Below are 20,205 nucleotides of genomic sequence, written 5' to 3'. Positions count from 1 at the left end.
TTACTCTTTTAAAAGAAAAACTCAGATCATCAGATTCCTAGCCCTCCATGCCACTGGGTTAGAAGGTACAAGACTTTTATAATAGTTAGAAGTCTAGTTAAGAACTCTCTGTTTAATTGTGTGCACTCACCTGATTCAGACTTCTTGGCATATTTCTTGCTCTGTCCTCTGATAATGAGGATGAAAACGAGCAGCAGGATGAAGATGAGCCCCACCAGAGCAACCACAACCAGGAACCACCACTCCTCGTAGAAAGGCGCCACTTTTTGGGCTGGACAAAACACAGGAAAATTGGAATTCATGGTTGTTAAAAACAACTGGGCGCATTTCTGTGATGTCTGAGTCACCTAGGGCAATTTAATTTAGTCTGAAAATTAATGGGATTCAAATTTATATTAAGAAATACATGAAAGCTCACCAGATATAGACGGAGAAGGTAGACTCGGGGAGCCGTAGCCGTAGTCGTTCACTCCAATTACCCTGAAGTCATAACTGACCCCTTGCTTCAGGATATCCATGTTGAATGTGTGCGATGTTACTTCCTTGGGGATGTCCTTGATTAGGATGTCCCACAATCCCTCATCTGTAACAGAGTTAAAGTTGTATTTTTGGGTGAGAATGGGTCCAACGAGAGAAACTTGTAAAACATTTAAACAATGTCAATATGTCTTTGTTAACAGGTTGTTTGTTTAGTGTGATGTAAGGCTCCGGTCTGGCTGGCAGCTCCCAGGGTAATTCATAATTCTACAAATATTACACAATCCATCAATTTCACTGCTCCCGTAAAATTTACAGCGACCAAATCTACATCGTAAATAGTGGTGCAGCCATATTTCAAATGAAGCAATGTTAGATGGCTTTCTGCTTGCTTTGGAAATCCTGCCAGGGACCATTTATTACACATCGCTGCTTGTAAACATCAATGTTAAGTTTGACTCTTTTTAATGGGGTATACAAACATAAACAAGCACCGGAGTTCATCCGTCATGTTGCTCAACTTTGGCGAAAAGTTAGAAAAGCTGATGTAATTTGATTCGAAGACAAAAACAAGTCATCAAGTTATATGATACTGCAGAGAGTTATGGCCCCTGGCATATGGAGACGAGGAGATAAGGGGGGAGAGGTTGCTTTAACCATCTTCCTCATCCCCAGGGCATCACTTATGCTATATATCATCATCAACAGTGCTGCTTACACTCCTTAAAGGGGACCTATTGTTCTTCAGGTTCACACTTGTGTTTGAGTTTCTACTAAGACATGTTTATGTGCTTTAATCAGGGTTCGTAAAGACAAGTCTGAGTCTTTTTAGTATTTTTTCAAGCATTTATTTTTATTCTCAAGGATCAAATTGTTTTCTCCACAACCATCTGTTGCAAAGGAACTGTGCAAATTCATATGTAGCGCAAACTCACACTTCCAGGGCCTTAAAATTTACCTGTAATTAATTAACTGCTTATCATATAGGCATGTGATTTGCAAAGGACAACTAGATAACTGTTTGTACCCAAGTTGACTGTAAACTCTGACTTACTGATCTCACTTTTAACAGGCAGAAAAATAACTTTATTTCAACCTGAATTCTTAATAAATAAATCTTAATATAAATCAGCAACGTGTTAGTCTGCAGGTTAAAAACGGGACTTTCAGCTCTGTCAGAGAAAACTCTGCTGATTTCAGACTGTTTACTTCCTGCCCAGCTTCATTCACAGATAACAGAGGCTCCTACCTGCCTCTCAGACAGCAATCAAGCCATACACCTTCTTATCTCAAGTCTGGATCTGACTGGAGTCCTGCAGGGATCAACAAATGAGAAGTCCGGCGATGGCGCTCTGCTGTGATTCAGCTGTTAACAAGCTGAACTAGCTGCTAACAGCCACTACTGCTACCAACAAGTCCCAAAAAATCCATTCAGCAGCTCCACTCGGTGCGAGTGCAACATCCTGGTGCTGACTTTTTACTGGTATTTGCTGCCCGATGGTGGTTTGGACTCACATTGCTTAGACGGCATTCGAAAACAGCTGCAAGTTTGCAGCCATTCTCAGCTTTCTAGATTAAAACATTTTCATTTTTCTGTGTAGTTAGCTGTAAAAATCAGGTGCTCTTCAAGGACGGGGCATAGAGTCACTTAAATATAAAAAACAACAACCATAGTACAGGCAGGCAGTCCTAAAATCCACCCAAGGCACTCTGACTGTAGTTAAAAATCCTTTATTAATACATGGATAACCAAAGTGTTTCAACTAGTGAGTCTTCATCAGGGTGTGACTCTCTAGTCTTGGTTATCTTGGTTATTAATAAAAGATTTTAACAACAGTCAGAGTGCCTTGGATGTATTTTTTGACCGCCTGCCTGTACTATAGACTTATGGCCAGAAAGTGTTTTTCATCTTTAATTTTACTAATACATTTGAAAAAAAAATAGAATTCTGTTCTCCTCTCACTTTTATCTGGTAATTTTTCAAGCCAAGTCAGTGAAGTTTAACCGAGTTAGAAAGTGTCCAATTTCAAGGTATTTCAGAACTTAACTTTCTGAGTGTTAACTTCAGCTACATGCACATGACGCACATTGTATGAACCCTGTTTAATGGTCACACACTTTATTTTCCTTGTCCTGTCTGTGCTTGAACACCTGTATTCTCCTTCTGTCTAAAGGGCACCATTTTCACGCCTGTCTCTTTCAGCCAAGCTCAAGAAAAAGCCCAGTCCGGTCTGATTGGTCACTGTTATGGCACATAATTAGGAGGCCTAGGTGTACGGTTAGGGGTGGAGTTAGGAAGCAGGGAGAGACTGATGTTCCAATTGGGGTATTGGGTAACTCCCCTTCCGAGGAGTTCACACACCTGAAAAGGCGGCGGTTGATTGGAGTCGAGGCTGGCTGCTGGAGATGCCGACAGACTGCCACGCCACATTTCTGCAGAAGATTCCGACAGACATTCAGAAATCCGGAGACAAAATCCACCGACCCGGGAACGCCACTACACACCTGACCTGATCTGGGGTTGCTTTCAACCCCCCCCATGAACTAAAATCACAACAATGCTGCTTGTGCTGGCCCAGCCTGGCCGTCGACTGGAGGGGACCCCCGAAGCGTCGGGTCGGGGTGGCCGCCTACAGTAGCGGTCAGGTCTGATGAACCCCCTAGACAGCTCAGAGTTCTACACACATTAGGTAAGTGAGGCATACATTCAAGTCCAACTGCACACCGCAGAGAAATAACGAAGCTTAGTTAAAGGTCACAGTTACCAGCGTTAGGAGTGTCAGGTAACAAGTCAGGCATAACGTTAGGTGTCTTGTAACAGCCATCATTACGGGTGTTTCGCATCTGCGCTCTCAAAGTCTCCGCACCATCACTGCAGCCGGAGAATGACCGTAAAAGAGTTTAGCAGCGCTTTCTACCACGAAAAATCACCAATAAAGGCTTTTAAACCAAAATCGGACATGTTCCAGCAGGAATATGATCCAAAATTGAAGAAATTAACAACGCTGGTAGCCAAGATTAGTTTTCCCTGATGTTAGCATGTGGCTACATGTAGCTGTGTATGTAATGTAAACACTTGTAGATGACCATGTAAAGAAATCTGACAGAAAACATTGGAAGCAGAGTATACAGAACAGTCTGAAGCCTGGGGTTTTTAACTTACAGGAAGATTACTTTTACAGACGTTTACCTAATTATCTGGCCAAATTTAATACGAACATCCAACACTGTATATGTATGTATGTATGTATGTTATGTATATGACAGAAAATAAGGTAAAGCATAGTAGTTCCCTTTTAAAATCTAGGACAAGGTACATCCATCAGTTTTTACTCTCAAGCAGTGAAACACATGACTCCCTGCAAGTCACCGACCATCCATCACCATCTTAACCCTGCCAGGGACTGTCAATCACCACTGCAACATGATGCCAATTGTCTCAACTGCAGCGCCACGATCAATAACCCATTAAAATACCAGTGAGGCAGACTCTGGGGCAGCAGATGTTGACACTCTACACCACTTTTCTTAATCAAAGCATCAAGGAGGCTAACAGAAGGCGAGGTTTATAAATTCATGCCTCGAGTGGTGATCATCCGTGTCCTTATACAGCTGAGGGAGCTCACCTGAAGGTCTGGCCTCGATCACGTAGCGTGTGATGGGAGCACGTCCTGGGTCCCCGCTGGTCCAGTGGATGGTCAGGGCCGAACCATAACGTGTGATAAAAGGTTCTCCGGGAGGTCCTGGGGCTCCTGAGGAAGAATAATTAAGTGTTAAGTATTTCAAACGAAAAACATTACAGTTTCAGAAACAGACATCACGGCTGCTACCTTCTCCCGGGCCGGTGGTGATGTTGGCCTCCACCTCAGGCCCGTAGATGAAAGTCTTGGCCCGGATGCGGAAGTTGTAGGTGATGCCGTCAGCCAGGTCTTTGAGCTTCAACCAGAGGGGGCCGCTCCCCTTCACATCCACTGTCACTGTCTTACTGACGCCTGGGGGGGAGGGGGAGTGAAGACAGTCGGCACAGGCCACTGAAGACTCTAGACGAACAAACCACATTTAGAGCGGGTCTTACACAAGCAGGGCAATGTGGGAGCACACTCAACACAGGTAGACACACACACATACACACAGGCAGTAATGGAATTAGTCATGGGAAATATGTTTGCATTTTGGCACTTCAGTCACGTATTATTGTGATGTAAAGGAAGATATATAAAAGGCTGCAATGACATACAAGCTGTTAAGGTCAAGGTGATGATTAGCTAAGAGTCCAAGATAAATGCACACAACAAGATTCAGACCAGGTCAAGGTAAACAGCTCGACACAAAAGTCAGGTTTATTTATGATCCTAATAGATCTTGCTGTGTGCATAAAGCTGTTGTAGAAGCCAGCAGCCATTTTGAGCAGAGAGACGGGTAAGAATGAGAGCTTACCTTCTACCGGTGTGCAGGGTTCATACACCAGACGGTAACCCTCAATTATGCCATTAGGGAAAGTGGGCTCGCCCCAGGACACGTTGACGGAGGTGGTGGTCAGCTCACTGAAGTGGATGAAGCTGGGAGCACTGGGGGCTGCGGCATTCAGAGGTCAAAGGTTAAAGGATGCATCGGAAACAGTCAATAAACTAAGTGTGTGTGAGGGATTTGGAGGTTTTCCAGAGACGAATCTCTGGACATATGGCGGTAAAAACGTGTGCATATGTGTGTGGGAGGCCATGCAAACTAAAATGTGTCTGTTTGTGACCTATTATAAAGTTTAGATACAACTCAAGAATTACCATATGACAGAGGGTCGCGATCACAGAGTCATCTTTGTGAGCTGTCTGCATAATGTTTGTGAATACTTTATATGAGTGCAAAGTGTACAGCACAAGTTGGGACAAAGTTTCCACAAAGGACAACAAAGTTTTAAGAACTAAAACTTTTTTTTTTTTTTTTTTTTTTTCTTAGTTAATGCTGCATTACCTTCTACAAATGGTAACTATGACTAAGAATTATATTTTCAGTGGATGTGTAACTCATCGAAGTGGCTTCTAATCAACAACAGCAACAACAAATAACTTGTTGAGGTCACCCACTACAGGTAAAACAACATAAAAGCTGTGAAAATCTACGCCACCTAGAGTGAATCAAGGCCAAAACACACCGGCAGCGAACAGTACGCGCCTGTGCTCCTGGATGCAGCTCTTTTTCTCTGCTCCTACGGCAACTCCTCTCCTCACCATTGATGCATAAAGAGAACTGTTGCTGTCTTGTGTGTGACAGTGACAAAGACTGGATGAGGAGAGACTTGTTGTTGAGGTTGATAAATATCCTGCGCTAAATGAATCACAGTCCCGTCGTTGTATAGAAACTGGCCAAAAAGATATTGCCTGGCAAGACATAGCTCTGGTCACCTCAGGTGAGAAATCAAGTTTAATTAGGAGCTCTCCACACATGACTTTTTAAGCTAATGCGCAGGTGGAGGAAGTACAGATCTTCCAGTAAAAGCAGTAATAATGTATGTGATCGTCTGTTTAGGAGCTACAGTGCAACGTGTCCAAACACAAGGGGCAACACTTGTCGCACGTTGCATGATGTACTTTGGTGCTGCAGTGCCGTTGTGTTTTCGGCTTAATGTCACAGCTGCAGTTTTTTGTGCATTTAATAAAACCGAAAAAGTGCTGCAGCTTTTCTTACTGCATATCCAGAACCACACACTGAACGATATCGTCTGAGCCTGATGTCAGTACTTTGCAGTGAGTCTGTGTCCTTGTTCAGCGGCTGAACTGCCTTGATTGGGTCAACATCGTATCTCTGATCCACTGCATACATGTTAAAGGGATAGTTTGGGTCTTTTGAAGTGGGGATATATGAGGTACCTATCCATAGTCAGTGGGCTAACTACAGTAGATGTTGGTTGGCTTGTCCCCAGTTTGGAGAAGCAGGCAGGAGTATCGCCACAGAAGCTGAGCAATGAACTTTAGCCACCTAAATAAATCACTATCACTTTAAGTGTTCGCTTTATGTAGAATATTTTCACTGCTTTACTTTGCTGTCGGACAGACGGGGGCAGGGAGAGGGAAGCTGTTGACTGCTTTGGCTCACCATCTGTGCTCTCCTCAAAACCACCAGACTCCATTGAGAAAAACAGTAACTTTAGCTCACGGAGCTGCTGGTCTACCGCTGCCTCAATCAGTTAATAAGTTAGTTAGTTATTAAAATGTGACTGGTGAATCTGATTTAACCCTTTTAAATACCAAAGTCACAGTAAGACAAACAGACTAACAGATCGAGGCAGCTCCTGTGTTCAGTTATGTTAAATCACTGTTTTTCTCAATGGAGTCTGGCTTTGAAGAGAGCGACATAACATCTATAGTTACCCGCTGGAAATTGCTGACTGGCGGCAAGGTAAAGCAGAGAAAATAATCTACATATAGCGTACACTTTAACTGATATTGACCTTTTAGATGGACGTTTTTTGTGTGGCTAAAATACATGTTGCTGCTGCCCCCGTCCATAGTAGTGCATCACTTAACTGCTTATCCAAACTGGTGGTGTGCTATCTGACATCTACCATATGTTATGCACTGACTATGGGTACCTCATACAACCCCACTGAAAAAGACTCCGAACTATCCCTTTAAAAGGCTAGACATAACTTAAAAATACTATCTGACCTGGGTCATACTACTTCACAATCACAGTGACAATTCTCAGCATCCAGGCACAACCACAGCTGACTGAGCCTGTGACACCACCGCGCTCCAAACACAGTTTGCCCCGTTGTCTTCAAACTTGTCGAGCAGAAGTTGAGACGCTTGCAAAAGACAAAGCCCTTTTGTCTTCTGAAAAAGACAGGATAACAATCTCCATAGTGCTCCTCCCTCCTCCCCCCTTCAAGCTTGTCATCTGCTTCCTCCTCTCACGACAGTGACCCATGAGGGAGACGGAGGGAGGCTGAAAGCGTGTTCTTTTTCTTCTTCTCTTACTAGGCCATGATACAATATTTAAATGCACCGACAGTGTAAAAAATGGAAAGAAAAGAGAGAGATAGAGAAAGACAGAAGGCTAAAGGGCATGCGGGCGGTTTGGAGATGTAGTGTACACAGAGCGTGCCTGTAGACAGAAAGCTTGCTCAAACAATTTTCATACCATCTACTTTTCAGACAAAACAGGAGATTCAGCAAATGAGTTCAGAGAGGGTTTGCTGATTAGGAACTTATGCTCAGTGTGTGGTTCCGCTAACATCGTTTGGCATGCTGACAGCACCGATTAGCATCATCCTCACATCAAATTCTTTCCTCATGGTTGACTCATCCACTCTGAGAAAACGCTCAGGGTTCTCCAAACTAACATCAGCACCGGCACATAAATATGACAAATGAATGAACATGGCTGTACGTGCTCTCATTTATCTGCTTTAGTCATGTCATCCTGTTACCTCATTCGTCTTCAGCTTGTCTGCTTTTCCTCAGTACCTCTCCATCATGTGTTCATTCATTACATACAGAAATATTTGTTTTACTATATTGCTTGATTGCAGGCTGTTGCACTCATTCATAGCGAGTAGGGGATTTGCATATTTATTGGCATCTCGTGGGGAAAGCTACCTGCTTGCTGAGTGCGCCCCCTCGTCGGTGGGCTGCGCGGTCCGTCCCCAGCCGCATTAAAAGGAGCTACGCTGATCATATAGGTGGTGTAACCCGTCAGGTTCTTCAGCTTCACCCCTCCTTCCGGCATGAACAGAGTACGCAGCCTCTCCGTCTCATTCTTGCGCTGGAACTCCCAAAAGTAAACCTACACGGAATAAGAGCCATAAATAAATATTAATGTGCGTCTACAGATGCCGTTCAGGGAATACAGCTACTTCTGCTTCGATAAAAACTCCCATTTCAAACTCCCTTAAGGGAAAGCAGTTTCATTTTATTCCCTGTAAATGTTTTCTTGAGCAACAGACTAAACCTTTCACTGAAAGCCCCTCTGGAAAACACTGTTAGCTAAAAGCGTAAAATTGTGCATTTAATGGTGGTTAACGTCAAATAGATGTAGTCTCTAGTGAACCACAAAAACATTTGAATATTTATATGAAGATAAAAACTGAAGACAATATTGTTGCCTTGTTGGGAAGGAGGCCCATAAAACGTGTTGCTCCTGGGCCCAATATGGCACTCGGCAGTGTTTGCTGGAGAGTTTAGGAGATTGTGGGTCTGACCTTGTAGCCCTGGATGTCTCCGTTCTGTGCATCCACAGGAGGAGGGTCCCACGTCACGTCCAGCTGGGTGGCTGTTGCAGACTGAATGGCCACATTTTGAGGTGGGGCTGTGGGCACTGTTGGAGACCATCACAAAAATTAAACATATAAATCAAGACAAGAACATTTTCCTGTTTTATAAGTGATTGTTTAGTTTCTGGTATCACCTCTATTCTTACTGTGTAGACAGGCAGCAATACAGCTATAAGACACTGTGCAGCCTCAACAGATAGGCCCTGGGATAGTTTGGATTTTTTTGAAGTTGGGTTGTATGGGGAACTTATCCATAAGCAGTGTATTACACACAGTAGATGTCAGTCACCAGCCTCCAGTTTGGAGAAGCAGGCAGGAGTACTGACACAGAAGCTGAGCAATGTACTGCTGTGGACAGGGTCAGCAGCAAAACCTATTTTAGACACCTGGTTAGCATTGTCGCCTCACAGCAGGAGGGTTCCTGGTTCAAACCCAGGGCGGGGGGCCCTTCTGTGTGGAGTTTGCATGTTCTCCCTGTGTCAGCGTGGGTTTCCTCCAGATACTCCGGCTTCCTCCCACAGTCCAAAAACACGCAGGTTAACTGGTGACTCTAAATTGTCCGTAGGTGTGAATGTGAGTGTGAATGGTTGTCTGTCTCTATGTGTCAGCCCTGTGATAGCCTGGTGACCTGTCCAGGGTGTACCCTGCCTCTCACCCAGTGTCAGCTGGGATAGGCCCCAGCCCCGCCATGACCCCTAATAGGATAAGCTGTTACGGAAAATGAGTACATAAGTTTAAGGTTCAGACTGTGATTTATGTTTGGGAACTGATATAGCGCTTATATAGTGCTCTTCAAAGCCAGACTCCATTCAGAAAAATGGTAATTTAACATCACTGAGTGCAGGAGGTGCTCCTCTGCCGCCTCCTCGATCACTTACTTGTGTTTGTGACTTTGCTGTGTGAAAGGGTTCCTTCAGATTCACCAAAGTCATACGACAATACAAACAAACTAACTGATCGAGGCAGCGGTAGACCAGCAGCTCCCGTGCTCAGTGAGCTAAAAATACTGTTTTTGTCAATGGAGACTGGTGGCTTTGATGAGAGCATAGATGAGAAACTGAAGCTGTTGTAATTATGTGTACTGCTTCTTTTTGTATTGTTTGTCATATAAACTGAAATATAGCCTGTCTGGTGGCTTTGAAGAGAGCTATATAGTGGCTTCAGCTCTGCATCAGAAATCGCTGCAAGCAGCAGTGAAAATACTCCAAATATACTATACACTTTAATTGTTTTTTTTATTTTTTAGGTGGCTAAAATACATTTTGCTGCCGCTCTTATCTACAGCAGTACATTGCTGTGCTTCTGTCAGAGCTCCTGCCTGTGTCTCCAAACTGGGGGGTGCCAGCCGCCATCTACTGTACGTAATACACTGACGATAGAATAGATAAGTAGCTCATACAACCCCTCTTCAAAAAATCCAAACTAACCCTTTACGATAGACAAATTACACCTGAAATCTTAGCATGCTTCTAAAGTAGATCACTTCAACACACTGTGTGTGTGTGTGTGTGTGTGTGTGTGTGTGTGTGTGTGTTTGTGTGTGTGAGCAGCTGCTGTGTAGACAGGCCTAATCCACTTGCATTGAGGGTGGCCGAACGATTTGGCGGTTGAGACTGTGTTGATTGAAATGACAGGAAGCCTACATACCTGCTTCTCCCACAAACACCTCATGTGGCGGGCTGGTTGGCCCCTCGCCCACAGCGTTGTATACACTCATGCGGATCTCGTAGCGCTTGTGTTTACTTAGCTCTGCAGTGGAAGTAAACAAACCAGGGACAGAAAGTTAGGAATTATATTTCACACCACATTTTAAATTTTAAAAGTTTAATCCCAATTTGGAACACCCAGTTTTCCTTCCACAACTCCCAGCCGTCCTCCACGTGTCTTAAACAATTAGTCGGGAGTGCAATAATAAGACTATAATCCCTCACTGGCATCCCACTCATCCTCACAACACTGCTACTGGGAACTGAACATTGATATTCTGCTGCAAATAATTACAAGGATGCACTAGAAATATGTGGCCATCTGCTTTTCTAGTGCTTCTCCAAATAAGCTGACATGTGCAAACCAAGGAGTATTCTGGACTATGTGAGCTTGTGTACTGTACTCGGTGTCCAAGAATTTCTGTAGACAGAGAGCCTCCGTTGGCCTCAGTAAGAGTGTTTGTACCAACGCGATGTGAGTGTAAGCAGCCAAATGTTGTGCTAATTTGCACGACACTCTGCTTTTCAGCAGGGCACTTGAAACATATGTCGAGATAGCTTTTTTTTTAGATTAGTTTGGGGACTGAATCGCTGAAAACATGTGTGTGTGTGTGTGTGTGTGTGTGTTTTTGTAAGACGGAGACATAACAAAACTTACTGTCCAACTCGTGCTGGGTCAGAGTTGAGTCACTCAGATTCTGGATGCTGTAGGGGGCTGCGGTGGAGACAGAGACAGAAGGCACAATGAGAAGGAGGTAGTGCAGAGACAATAGTGTTAAAGTCAAATATTCTCCTTGTTGAGAAACGCTTCACTAGCGTTATAAAAAAAACACTTCACAATCACAGTGATCATACCTCTGAGTGCGCCCCAGAAATGACTCAATGAGAGTAAAATTATAGGCTAAGTTACACAGAGCAGTAGAAACAGAGCAGCTCCTGAGTAAACCTAATAATAGCTTGCAGCTGATAGCTACTGATCACAAGATGAAATGTTTTGCTGTGAAGTGTCAAGACCAGCAGGGAGATCTCAGGAACAGAATGGGCCTGTGTGAAAGTTTTCCTCTGATGGCAATAATGGTGCCGCTGACACATAAAGACTGCGCAGGAATAATCAACCATGACGGAGTCTCATAATTTTGTGAAACTGTCACTGAAGTAAAGCCGAGAAAAGGGCACTCTCTTTCCCCCAATACACCAAAACTGACTGAATTCTGATGTGCAGTTTCTCTCCTTGGTTAATTTCTTTAAATCCCCAACATTTTGAATCACACACTGAACATTTCCAATAAATGCAACATACTAAATTCTAAATGAAAATTCTGCAAAATGTATTTGTGTAAGGAACCAACAACGTAGGTGGTAAAATACGACAATCATTTGTCATGTTAGCTGGCAGTAATTCCTCACCATTGAGCTCACCCCAGGCAGACATGCTGTTGATGGTATGGAGAGAGTAACTGCGGAGACGGTCATACAGCAGCTCACGATATCGAATCCGAAAACCCAATAAGATTCCATTTATCTTCTCCTCAGAGGGGGGCTGTAAGGGGAGAGATGGGGAGTTAAGGTCTAATGTAGCAGATCTCTGCAGAACTGAGCCCCAGAAATAGCTCAGAGTACTGCAGGTGACCCACTTTTTCATATTAATTACTAATTTCACCTTAAAGGTTCAGTGTGTAGGATTTAGGGAGGTAAAACGGCAGAAATGGGTATGTTTTTTTTAGTATGCAATCACCTGAAAATCAGAATCGGTTTGTTTTTGTTAGCTTAGAATGAGCCATTTACATCAACATAGGGAGCCTCTCCATGAGGAGTTGAACAACATCTGAAAAACTCTGATGGTTTAAATTCCCGGTCCATTCTTTTTGGAGAGAAGGAGACCTCTGTGGGTATTTTGGCTCCTGATTAAAACCTAGCGTCCCGTCTCCAACGCAAATTTGCATTTCCTCGGATGGTGAAGGCATGACCAGCCCTACTCTGCCACTGACTGGCTTACCCTGACATTCTGACCTTAAAGGGCAACTGCACAATGTTTCAACCTGGCCCCTATTTTCCCGTCTTTTTGTGTAAAAGGTGACTAATGGGATTAACACATTTTGAAACTGGTCCAGTATTGAGTAAGACTGCTTTAGACGGCAGTGGGAAAACAGTTTGCAATGTAGTCACTTGGGGCAATTGTGCACCACCAATGTACATCCCACTAAAAGTGATGTTTTGGTCCCTAACAGGCTCAAAATATTATACTAATTGTCTAGCAATGGATTTTTTTTGTTAAAGAGTAAGATCGTTTTTGTTTAACCAGAAACAGCCCCAAAACTGCCATCGTCAAACCGACCAGACTCCATTTAAATAAACTGTAATTCTATCATTATAAAACACACTTTATTCAGAGTCCACAGAAGCAAAAAAAAAATCACAAAAGCCATCTGGTGCATCTTTTCCACAGTTTCAAAAATCACCAGCTCTGGTTTGGTTGAAATAAACCCTCGATGCACCCAGGTAGATGTGTAAATAAGCTGGCTCTACACATGCTAAAATTACTGATAATTAAAAGGGAGTCTGGTGGGTTCAGCAATAGCGATTTTGGGGCTGTTTCTGGTTAAACAAACACAATCTCATCCTCTTACAAAAAGGTCTGTCTCTGTAGGGATCTTTTCCATAATGTCATCAGACACTTAAAATAACAATCTGAGCCTGTCAGTGGCAAAAACTAGAAGTTTTATTGGGCAGTGCTCAATTGCTCCAAGTGGTGACACTGTAGCCTGACCGATCTCAGTCAATACTGGACCAGTTTCAAAAATGTTTGTTCCCACTAGTCACTTAGACACAAAAATGTGGGAAAATAGGGTCCAGGTTAAAAAATACCAAAGTTAACCTTTAACCCTAACCAATCTCACTCCCCTTGCCTTAACCTTATCAATCTAACCAACAAAGGCAACACATACTCACCACTTAGGAGATGTTAGAGAAACACAGATTTTGTTTTATTCAGTGTTTTTACCGGTTTAAATCACTCTGTCTGTTTGACGTTGAGAGGAAGAGACCTCTGTGGAAGACTCAGCTACCTGTAAAAACCTTCTGGATGTTTGGCTCTTAAGTTGTCAGAGACAAAAGGTGAGCACACGTTAACAGGTGTTGGGTGAGTGGCCTGTCTCCAATGTGCAAAACAGTGTTGGAGAAACACTGATTTACAACGTGAAACTGCTTTGTTCAGTGTCTTCAGCAGTGTGAATCATCTGTAGTTTGTTTTGAGGGGGAAGAGACCTCTCTGCTGATAATTCGGCTTCTGGTAAAAACCTTGCGAACAATGAACACTGAAGGTGTCCTTACTGCACAGAGAAGATTCAGCTGATTGCAATCTTAAAACCTCACCACAAAATACCACTAAAATCCTACACACTGCTCCTTTAAAGGGCGTTTTAGTTGTTTTTCATAATCAGATTTCTCCATCAAAGTCCACCTCATCACTCTGTTTTGTCTCTAACTTACCATCACTGAAGAGAGTTACAGTAATTGAAAGAAAAAGCCCTCTTCTCAGAGTGAGCTCATCCACAGGTGAGTCACAGAGAAATCCCCCATGGTTAAACATGAGAGAGCAGGGCCAGAGGGGCGAAGCAGAGAGAGGAAACAAGTACCTCTCTGTCCTTATAAACTCTACAAGTGTTCTCCATAAAAGCAAAATTGTGGCTTGGAGCCTCCTGTTTCCCTCTTTATGACCTGTTAATTCAGGTGTGAGTGTGGGAGAGGGTGTTTTTGTGTTACACACACGTAGGGTAGATGGTGTGTGTAAAAGTGTGTATCATCCAGTGTGTAAGTATAGGCCTGCTCTGCGTGCTGCTGCAGTCTCTCATTAGAGGCAACTTTCTTAAGACTTTCACGGATTTTTCAAACAATGAAACATTAAAAAAACAGTCATATTGTCTGCTCTTACCTGCCAGCGGATCAGCACTGATGTTGTTGTGTGCGGCGTGACAGAGAGGATTGTGGGTGCTTCGTCAGGCGCTGTGGCAATAAAAGTGAGATAAATGGGCTAAATTGACCTGAAAATGTGCACAATTGAAGACGCTAAATCTACCCATGTGCAGTGGCATTCATGGAGCATAAACACACAAGAGCTTAAACAGAGCAGCCGCTGACAGATGAGTCAAAAATAACAGTCGGAGACGGAACATTTCTTTAGTTGGTTAAAGCACCACTGGGCAAAAGGTTTTAATGCCATGCTCTTGTCTCATGGTAACTGCAGATGGTGCGCACATGACATCACCTGCTGCCTCTGCCAGCAGTGTCTGAGTCACAACAATAGGCTAATTCAGGCTGGCATTAAACCCCTTTCACAGTGGTACATTAAGTGCGTAGTTTTAATATCACACCTATAAATACTTCATAAAGTATATGTGCATACAGTATATGTGAAATATTACTATATTAAACACAGTGGATTACAGACGCCTCATCTTTTAAAGCTCAGGTAGGCAGGTTTATTTTGTCGTCATTGGGCAAAACCCCACAATAAACTTTGAGTATATTGTGATTCAAGTGGTGTGAGAGGACGCTCGACTTCTGCACCTCCTCTTGGCTCTGTTTCCAGGCTTTAGAAAATCTGGGCCATCACTGGAGACTTTGGCTGAAGAGAAGAAAATTCTGTTTGCTGTTCTACAGACGCAGATGTGTGTGTGTGTCTTGTGTTAAAGCGCGACATCGGCAATAAATGCTACACCGCAAAGCAACCCAAAAAAGGAAGACGGACTTATCAAAAAGAGTCTGGCAATAAACACAATAAAACATGCATCAGTATGGACTAAGCCTTTCAGAGACAGAGAGAAAATGTTGCTAACAGTTTAGCCTTCTGCTAACTGTAGCTAAAGGCTCACGTCTGCGGCTTCAAGTTCATGTTCATGTTCATGCAGCTAACGTTAGCTAGAGACTCAAATCACAATGTGTCCTTTGCCTCACTCTTCACTACCCGCAGCTTCAGACCACCTCATGAGGACGAGAGCAGGCAGCAGCTCCGCAGACGGACCCCCAGACAGCGGCCGCAGCAAATTGAACTCAGCCTGCACCAGGGGACCGGACAGCTACGACTCTGCTTACATAGGTTTGACCCGCTGCTGCTGCCGGCCACCAGCCCGCTGAGACCACTGAATTCAAGCCGCCACAGCCACTGACTGAAGGTCCACCCCTAGAGGCACTGCCCACCCTCCCACCAGCGGAGCAGTCCACAGTGGCAGGGAGCTAGGCGGAGGTACTGCTAGGTGTGGTAGCGAGCTGATTCTTGTCTCATTTGTGGACTGGTAAGCATGAGAGCTCTACCATGAAACAAGATTAAATACATTAATGTATGAGAAACACTGGGTTATTGTAGGAAGCGTGTGCATATGCCCATGCTCGTCTGGTGGGAGGGGCTAAAGACAAAGGTGGGGAGCTGCAGGAGGAGGGTGTGTTTTCAAACACTGCTCTTTTTTCTTGCCTGCTTACTCCAATGAATAGTTTGAGATTTTGGTATTTACGCTTATTTGCTATTATGTGCTGAAGTATTTCTTGGGCGCAGTGATGTCCTGGAGTCTTGTCAACACTGTGAGGTTGCCAGGCAACCAATGGAGACTCTCAGAGGTCATTGCACCCTCCAAGAAATAAGTCTGCAAGTCATTTTTTCATTGGGAGAGACAGAAAACATACTGGTAGGTAGATTTTGTCACTGTCTGACAGAGCCAAGCTTGCTGTTTCCCTTTGTGTTCCTGATGCTAAGCTATGCTAACTAGCTGCTGTAGTATATTTACCATACAGATACAAGGGCAGTATTAATCCTCACATCTAACTCTTGGCAAGGAAGCGAATAAGCTTAGTTAATGAAATGTTGATTGCTTTAGAATCAAGCTAATTTACTAATCGCATATTGACACTTCAAACATTGTGATGTCACTCTTACCGTCCTGTAGAGTCGTGATCGCTTCACTCTCCTCACTGTACTCACTGTCCCCTATGTCATTGGTGGCTTTCACTCTGAACTGGTAGGATGTGAAGGGCTTCAGCCTTGGGGACAGAAGCAAAGGAAAGCACATCAATCTCAATGATACACTACAGCGCTGGATCCTTAAAACCTTTTAACCCACAGATATCAGAAAGAAAAATGCAGCCTCGCTGTGGGAGCTATGAGTTTTTCAAATAAACCACTCGCGTAAATTTCCTCCAAACTGAGACTTCACTGCTGATTACTGCCCTGAATGTGTTTGACTTGTTTATACCACTGTTTATGTCCTAAAGCGGACTGTAATACCCTGGAAACATTATTCCGTTTAAGGATATTGTTGATTTGCCAACTATACTACAGCCGAGGGAACATTTAAGTGGATGTAGCAGTGGGAACTGTGAGAAGATAAAGTGGTATTTTATTTAGTATTATCCTCTATATCTAACGTGAACAAATAGATAAAACATTTGTTGGAACAAAGCGGATGTAAGGTACTGAATAAAAATCAACTCATGAAAGCTAGAGAGTGTGCCCCACCTAGACACTATGTAGGAGGTGACTTCGTGGTTGACAGAGGCAGAGTGGACCGTCCAGTTGTTCTCAGGGAGCTCCCTGAGCTGCACCGTGTAGTAACGCACAGGGGACAGGCCGTCACTTCCTGGTTCCCATGACAGCAAAACCTGGCGGGCCTGAACGTCTTTCTGAGGAACCATGGGACGGCTGGTGGGCTGGGGGCGAGCTGGAGGGACGGACATGCAGACAGAAGGTGTAAATGAGGGAACAGATTGAAGCGTAAAGGATAGAGCGGAATCAAAGGATTGAGGGAATGAATGGGAAAAAGGATGTTGGGTGGAGGAATACAAGGAAGGATGGAGAAAGAAAAAAGTTAAAAGAGAAGTACACTTTGCTTGCTCACATTTGCATTGGCTGTGTTGCACAAACAAGAGAGGGGAGAAAAAACATGTGATCATGATGAATGAAAAGTAGCTGAGAAATGAAAGTTGCAGAGTAAACAATCCACAACATGCCTTGAGGGAAGCAGATGGACTGATTCGTTCTCACAACTGCATCAGAGCGCTTCCGATAAACACCCACAGGGCACAAACACTTCTTTAGAAAACGCATCTGCTGACTGGACTGTTAACTGGAAATGAACTGAGTGCAAAGAAGGCTCAGTGCGGCTCTCTACAAGTTGTGCCATTACTGAGATCACACACCTGTGTCTGTGCTCAGAATTATGCATACAACTGTTACTGTGTTTCCTGTTTGTTTCTATTACACTTCAAAATACCACTTTGCAAAACACCATTAGAGATAATGATGTTTTTTCATGTGCTCAGTCTGATTGTTGTTGTGTAATCATCTGCCACATATTCAGCACTCTGAAGACTTTTTCCTCATGTAAATTATGTTCTGTCTGTGTCAGACGCGTTCTCACCTACTGGAAATACTCAGGTTCAAGTGAGGGATGCAGCAGGCAGGACATGATGCATATAAAAATTTTGCTATGGAAATCGAAGTGTCTTGTTTATGTAGCCCTTTTGTAACGTTTCTTTCTCTCCTCTTCTTGATTGGCAATCTGCCTCTATTCAAGAGATGACAAAGTGGCAGACTGGAGGGGGGAAAGAAAGAGGGGCACAACATGCGACAAAGGTTCAACTCCAACCAGAGACGTTGCAGTTATATGGCATAGGCTGTAACGACTCCACTACCAAGCCGCTCCCTCTTGCTGTTTCTTGACGCTATCTGACAATTTAGGCACCAGCCTGTATCGGCGGAGGTTCATGAATCTTGTCGTCTCTCCAGCAAGACATTTTCGTAGTGTTTGCATTTGTGTAAATGACCCCTCTTCTTCAGGACCCTAAAACACAGGGTTTGGCCCAGGGGTGTGTCTCAAGACTTCCTTATGCATGTTCTCATCGGCCACCTCATCACTTTCTGGATAAACTATCAAAACCGTGACCTACAAAGTTGTTTATTAACCTCATCTTTGCCTTAACTCCAAGATTAAACCTACTGGAGACCTCATGCCAAACTGTTACATCAATGAGACATGATTTTGTATTATTTCGCCTCCCCGCCTTGTGAAAAAATACGTGACACTAATTATATGACGAGGCATTTGGCTACCTAAAAGAGTCAGTGTACAAAGATACAGTTAATTTTTGCTCTTGTACTGCTGGTATAGCTGCAACCGTGACCACACTGCCTGCAGATGTTTTCCTACCTGACTGCTGATAAATTCTTAAATTCATAACGTTAAACTGGAAAATATGTACAACTTAATAATGCTAAAATTTATACTGACATTTAGCCCTCTAAACGGACTCAGAGCGCTTACCCAGACCACCTCGGGAGGTGACTCGGTTCACTTAACCTGTGCATTGTGAACACAAAGTGCAACAGGTTTGCTCTTTGCCGCTGTACTCAGCCCTCTAGATCACATGATGTTGACCTGGGACGCTTGAAGAAACAGACAAAACCATGTCGGCCTGTAACGCTTGCAAGGCCACAGGACGAGGAGTAGTTTGGTCCACAGAAGATACTGCACATCTCCAGATAGATTACATCGAATGGCAACATACAGCACACAGAAATGTCTTCAATTTTCAGATCATCTGAAAGTGAGGGGCTTCATAACCACACTGCAGTGCCACGTCAAAGTAAAAACAAAACTATATACATATATATATATATATATATATATATATATATATATATATATATATATATATATGTACAGGTTATAGTGTGAACAGCAAGAGGTCTGAGACCCCATCAGAGCTGAAGTTGACCAGAAAGAGAACTGAGTCCTCTTTCAAATGAACTGACAATGTGAACACAAAAAGAACTGAGTCCCTTTACTGTCAGTCCACTTTTTGGTGTACTTTAAGAGGACTGAGTTCGATTTGTTTAAAGCAGTTGTGCGGAACTTTTACCATTCATAAAACTGTCCCCAGTTCGTATCACCTCCCCTTGAAGATCCGCATATTTATTTGAACCCAACAGCGACAAAAAAGCCTTTCTCTATATGGCTATTTGGCGCAGCCTGGTACGGGTCGGACACAGTGGAAGTCAGCGAACCAGAATGCGGCACCCAGAGGCAGAAGTAAGTCTGCACGCCCGCAGCGGTCCGCAGCCATTAAACCACAGAAGAAGAAGGAGCCGTGTTTACAAGTAGGATTTAAGAAACAGGCTAAATGACATGTAGTAGGGAGTAGTCTTTTGTACAGTAGGTGGTGGTATGCATCTGGAAGTTGTTTGCGATCCGCCAATAAATTGAGAGAAGAAGAAGGAGCCGTGTTTACAAAGAGTGTTCTTCGAGTAAGCGGTACGCAACAGGCATTGCTGAACACATAACAGTTTTACTAGATGTATCTATAAGGACTTGGTTGTACTTTCGATGTCATGACGGATAAAGAAGGAGCACCATCTCAAGGAAAAAGAACAGAAGAACAGAAGAATGCTAAACAGGACAGTGATAGGGCTCGAGCCCAAACGCGTGTAAACCGCGGTCGGGAATTCATCAAGTGGAGAGAGCTGAGAGTTTGAAAGGTTTTAAAACTGATCCCGAGTTGGCCCTTTTCCTAATCGACAGGTATATAATTTTTGCTTTTATTTAGAGAATATAGCGCAACTTGTTAGACGTTGTTTCACTTCAATATAGGACGGCATGGAAGTTATAAGCAAGCTAAATGTAACGTTAGCTGATGTGAACCGCTTTTGTCTAGTAACGTTACAACAAATGCAACAAAAATATTTGTGACTGTGACCATGAACACAAA

General features: G+C 43.5%; 2 protein-coding genes across 3 annotated transcripts in view; one reads left to right on the top strand and one right to left on the bottom strand.

The window, feature by feature from the left end:
- Window positions 1–20,205, top strand: part of rpl38 (ribosomal protein L38) — a 1,062,689-nt gene that overhangs the window by 324,072 nt on the left and 718,412 nt on the right. The gene's annotated exons all lie outside the window — the stretch shown is intronic.
- sdk2b (sidekick cell adhesion molecule 2b) overlaps window positions 1–20,205 on the bottom strand; it is a 452,414-nt gene that overhangs the window by 25,981 nt on the left and 406,228 nt on the right. The window contains exons 30-42 of one of the 2 annotated variants that reach the window (XM_049563134.1): window positions 16,958–17,159; window positions 16,379–16,482; window positions 14,384–14,454; window positions 11,860–11,992; window positions 11,111–11,167; window positions 10,394–10,495; window positions 8,675–8,790; window positions 8,073–8,259; window positions 4,915–5,052; window positions 4,308–4,517; window positions 4,104–4,229; window positions 419–583; window positions 131–271 (exon numbers count right to left, since the gene is read on the bottom strand). In XM_049563134.1, the coding sequence (XP_049419091.1) occupies window positions 131–271; window positions 419–583; window positions 4,104–4,229; window positions 4,308–4,517; window positions 4,915–5,052; window positions 8,073–8,259; window positions 8,675–8,790; window positions 10,394–10,495; window positions 11,111–11,167; window positions 11,860–11,992; window positions 14,384–14,454; window positions 16,379–16,482; window positions 16,958–17,159 (1,752 nt within the window). The remainder of the gene's footprint in view (window positions 1–130; window positions 272–418; window positions 584–4,103; window positions 4,230–4,307; window positions 4,518–4,914; window positions 5,053–8,072; window positions 8,260–8,674; window positions 8,791–10,393; window positions 10,496–11,110; window positions 11,168–11,859; window positions 11,993–14,383; window positions 14,455–16,378; window positions 16,483–16,957; window positions 17,160–20,205) is intronic. The other variant, XM_049563135.1, reaches the window with a different exon arrangement.

Source organism: Epinephelus fuscoguttatus, linkage group LG20 (genome assembly GCF_011397635.1).
Source record: "Epinephelus fuscoguttatus linkage group LG20, E.fuscoguttatus.final_Chr_v1".
NCBI lineage: Eukaryota > Metazoa > Chordata > Actinopteri > Perciformes > Serranidae > Epinephelus > Epinephelus fuscoguttatus.
Note: the sequence above shows the minus strand (reverse complement) of the source record. Positions and strands in the feature narration are given on the sequence as shown.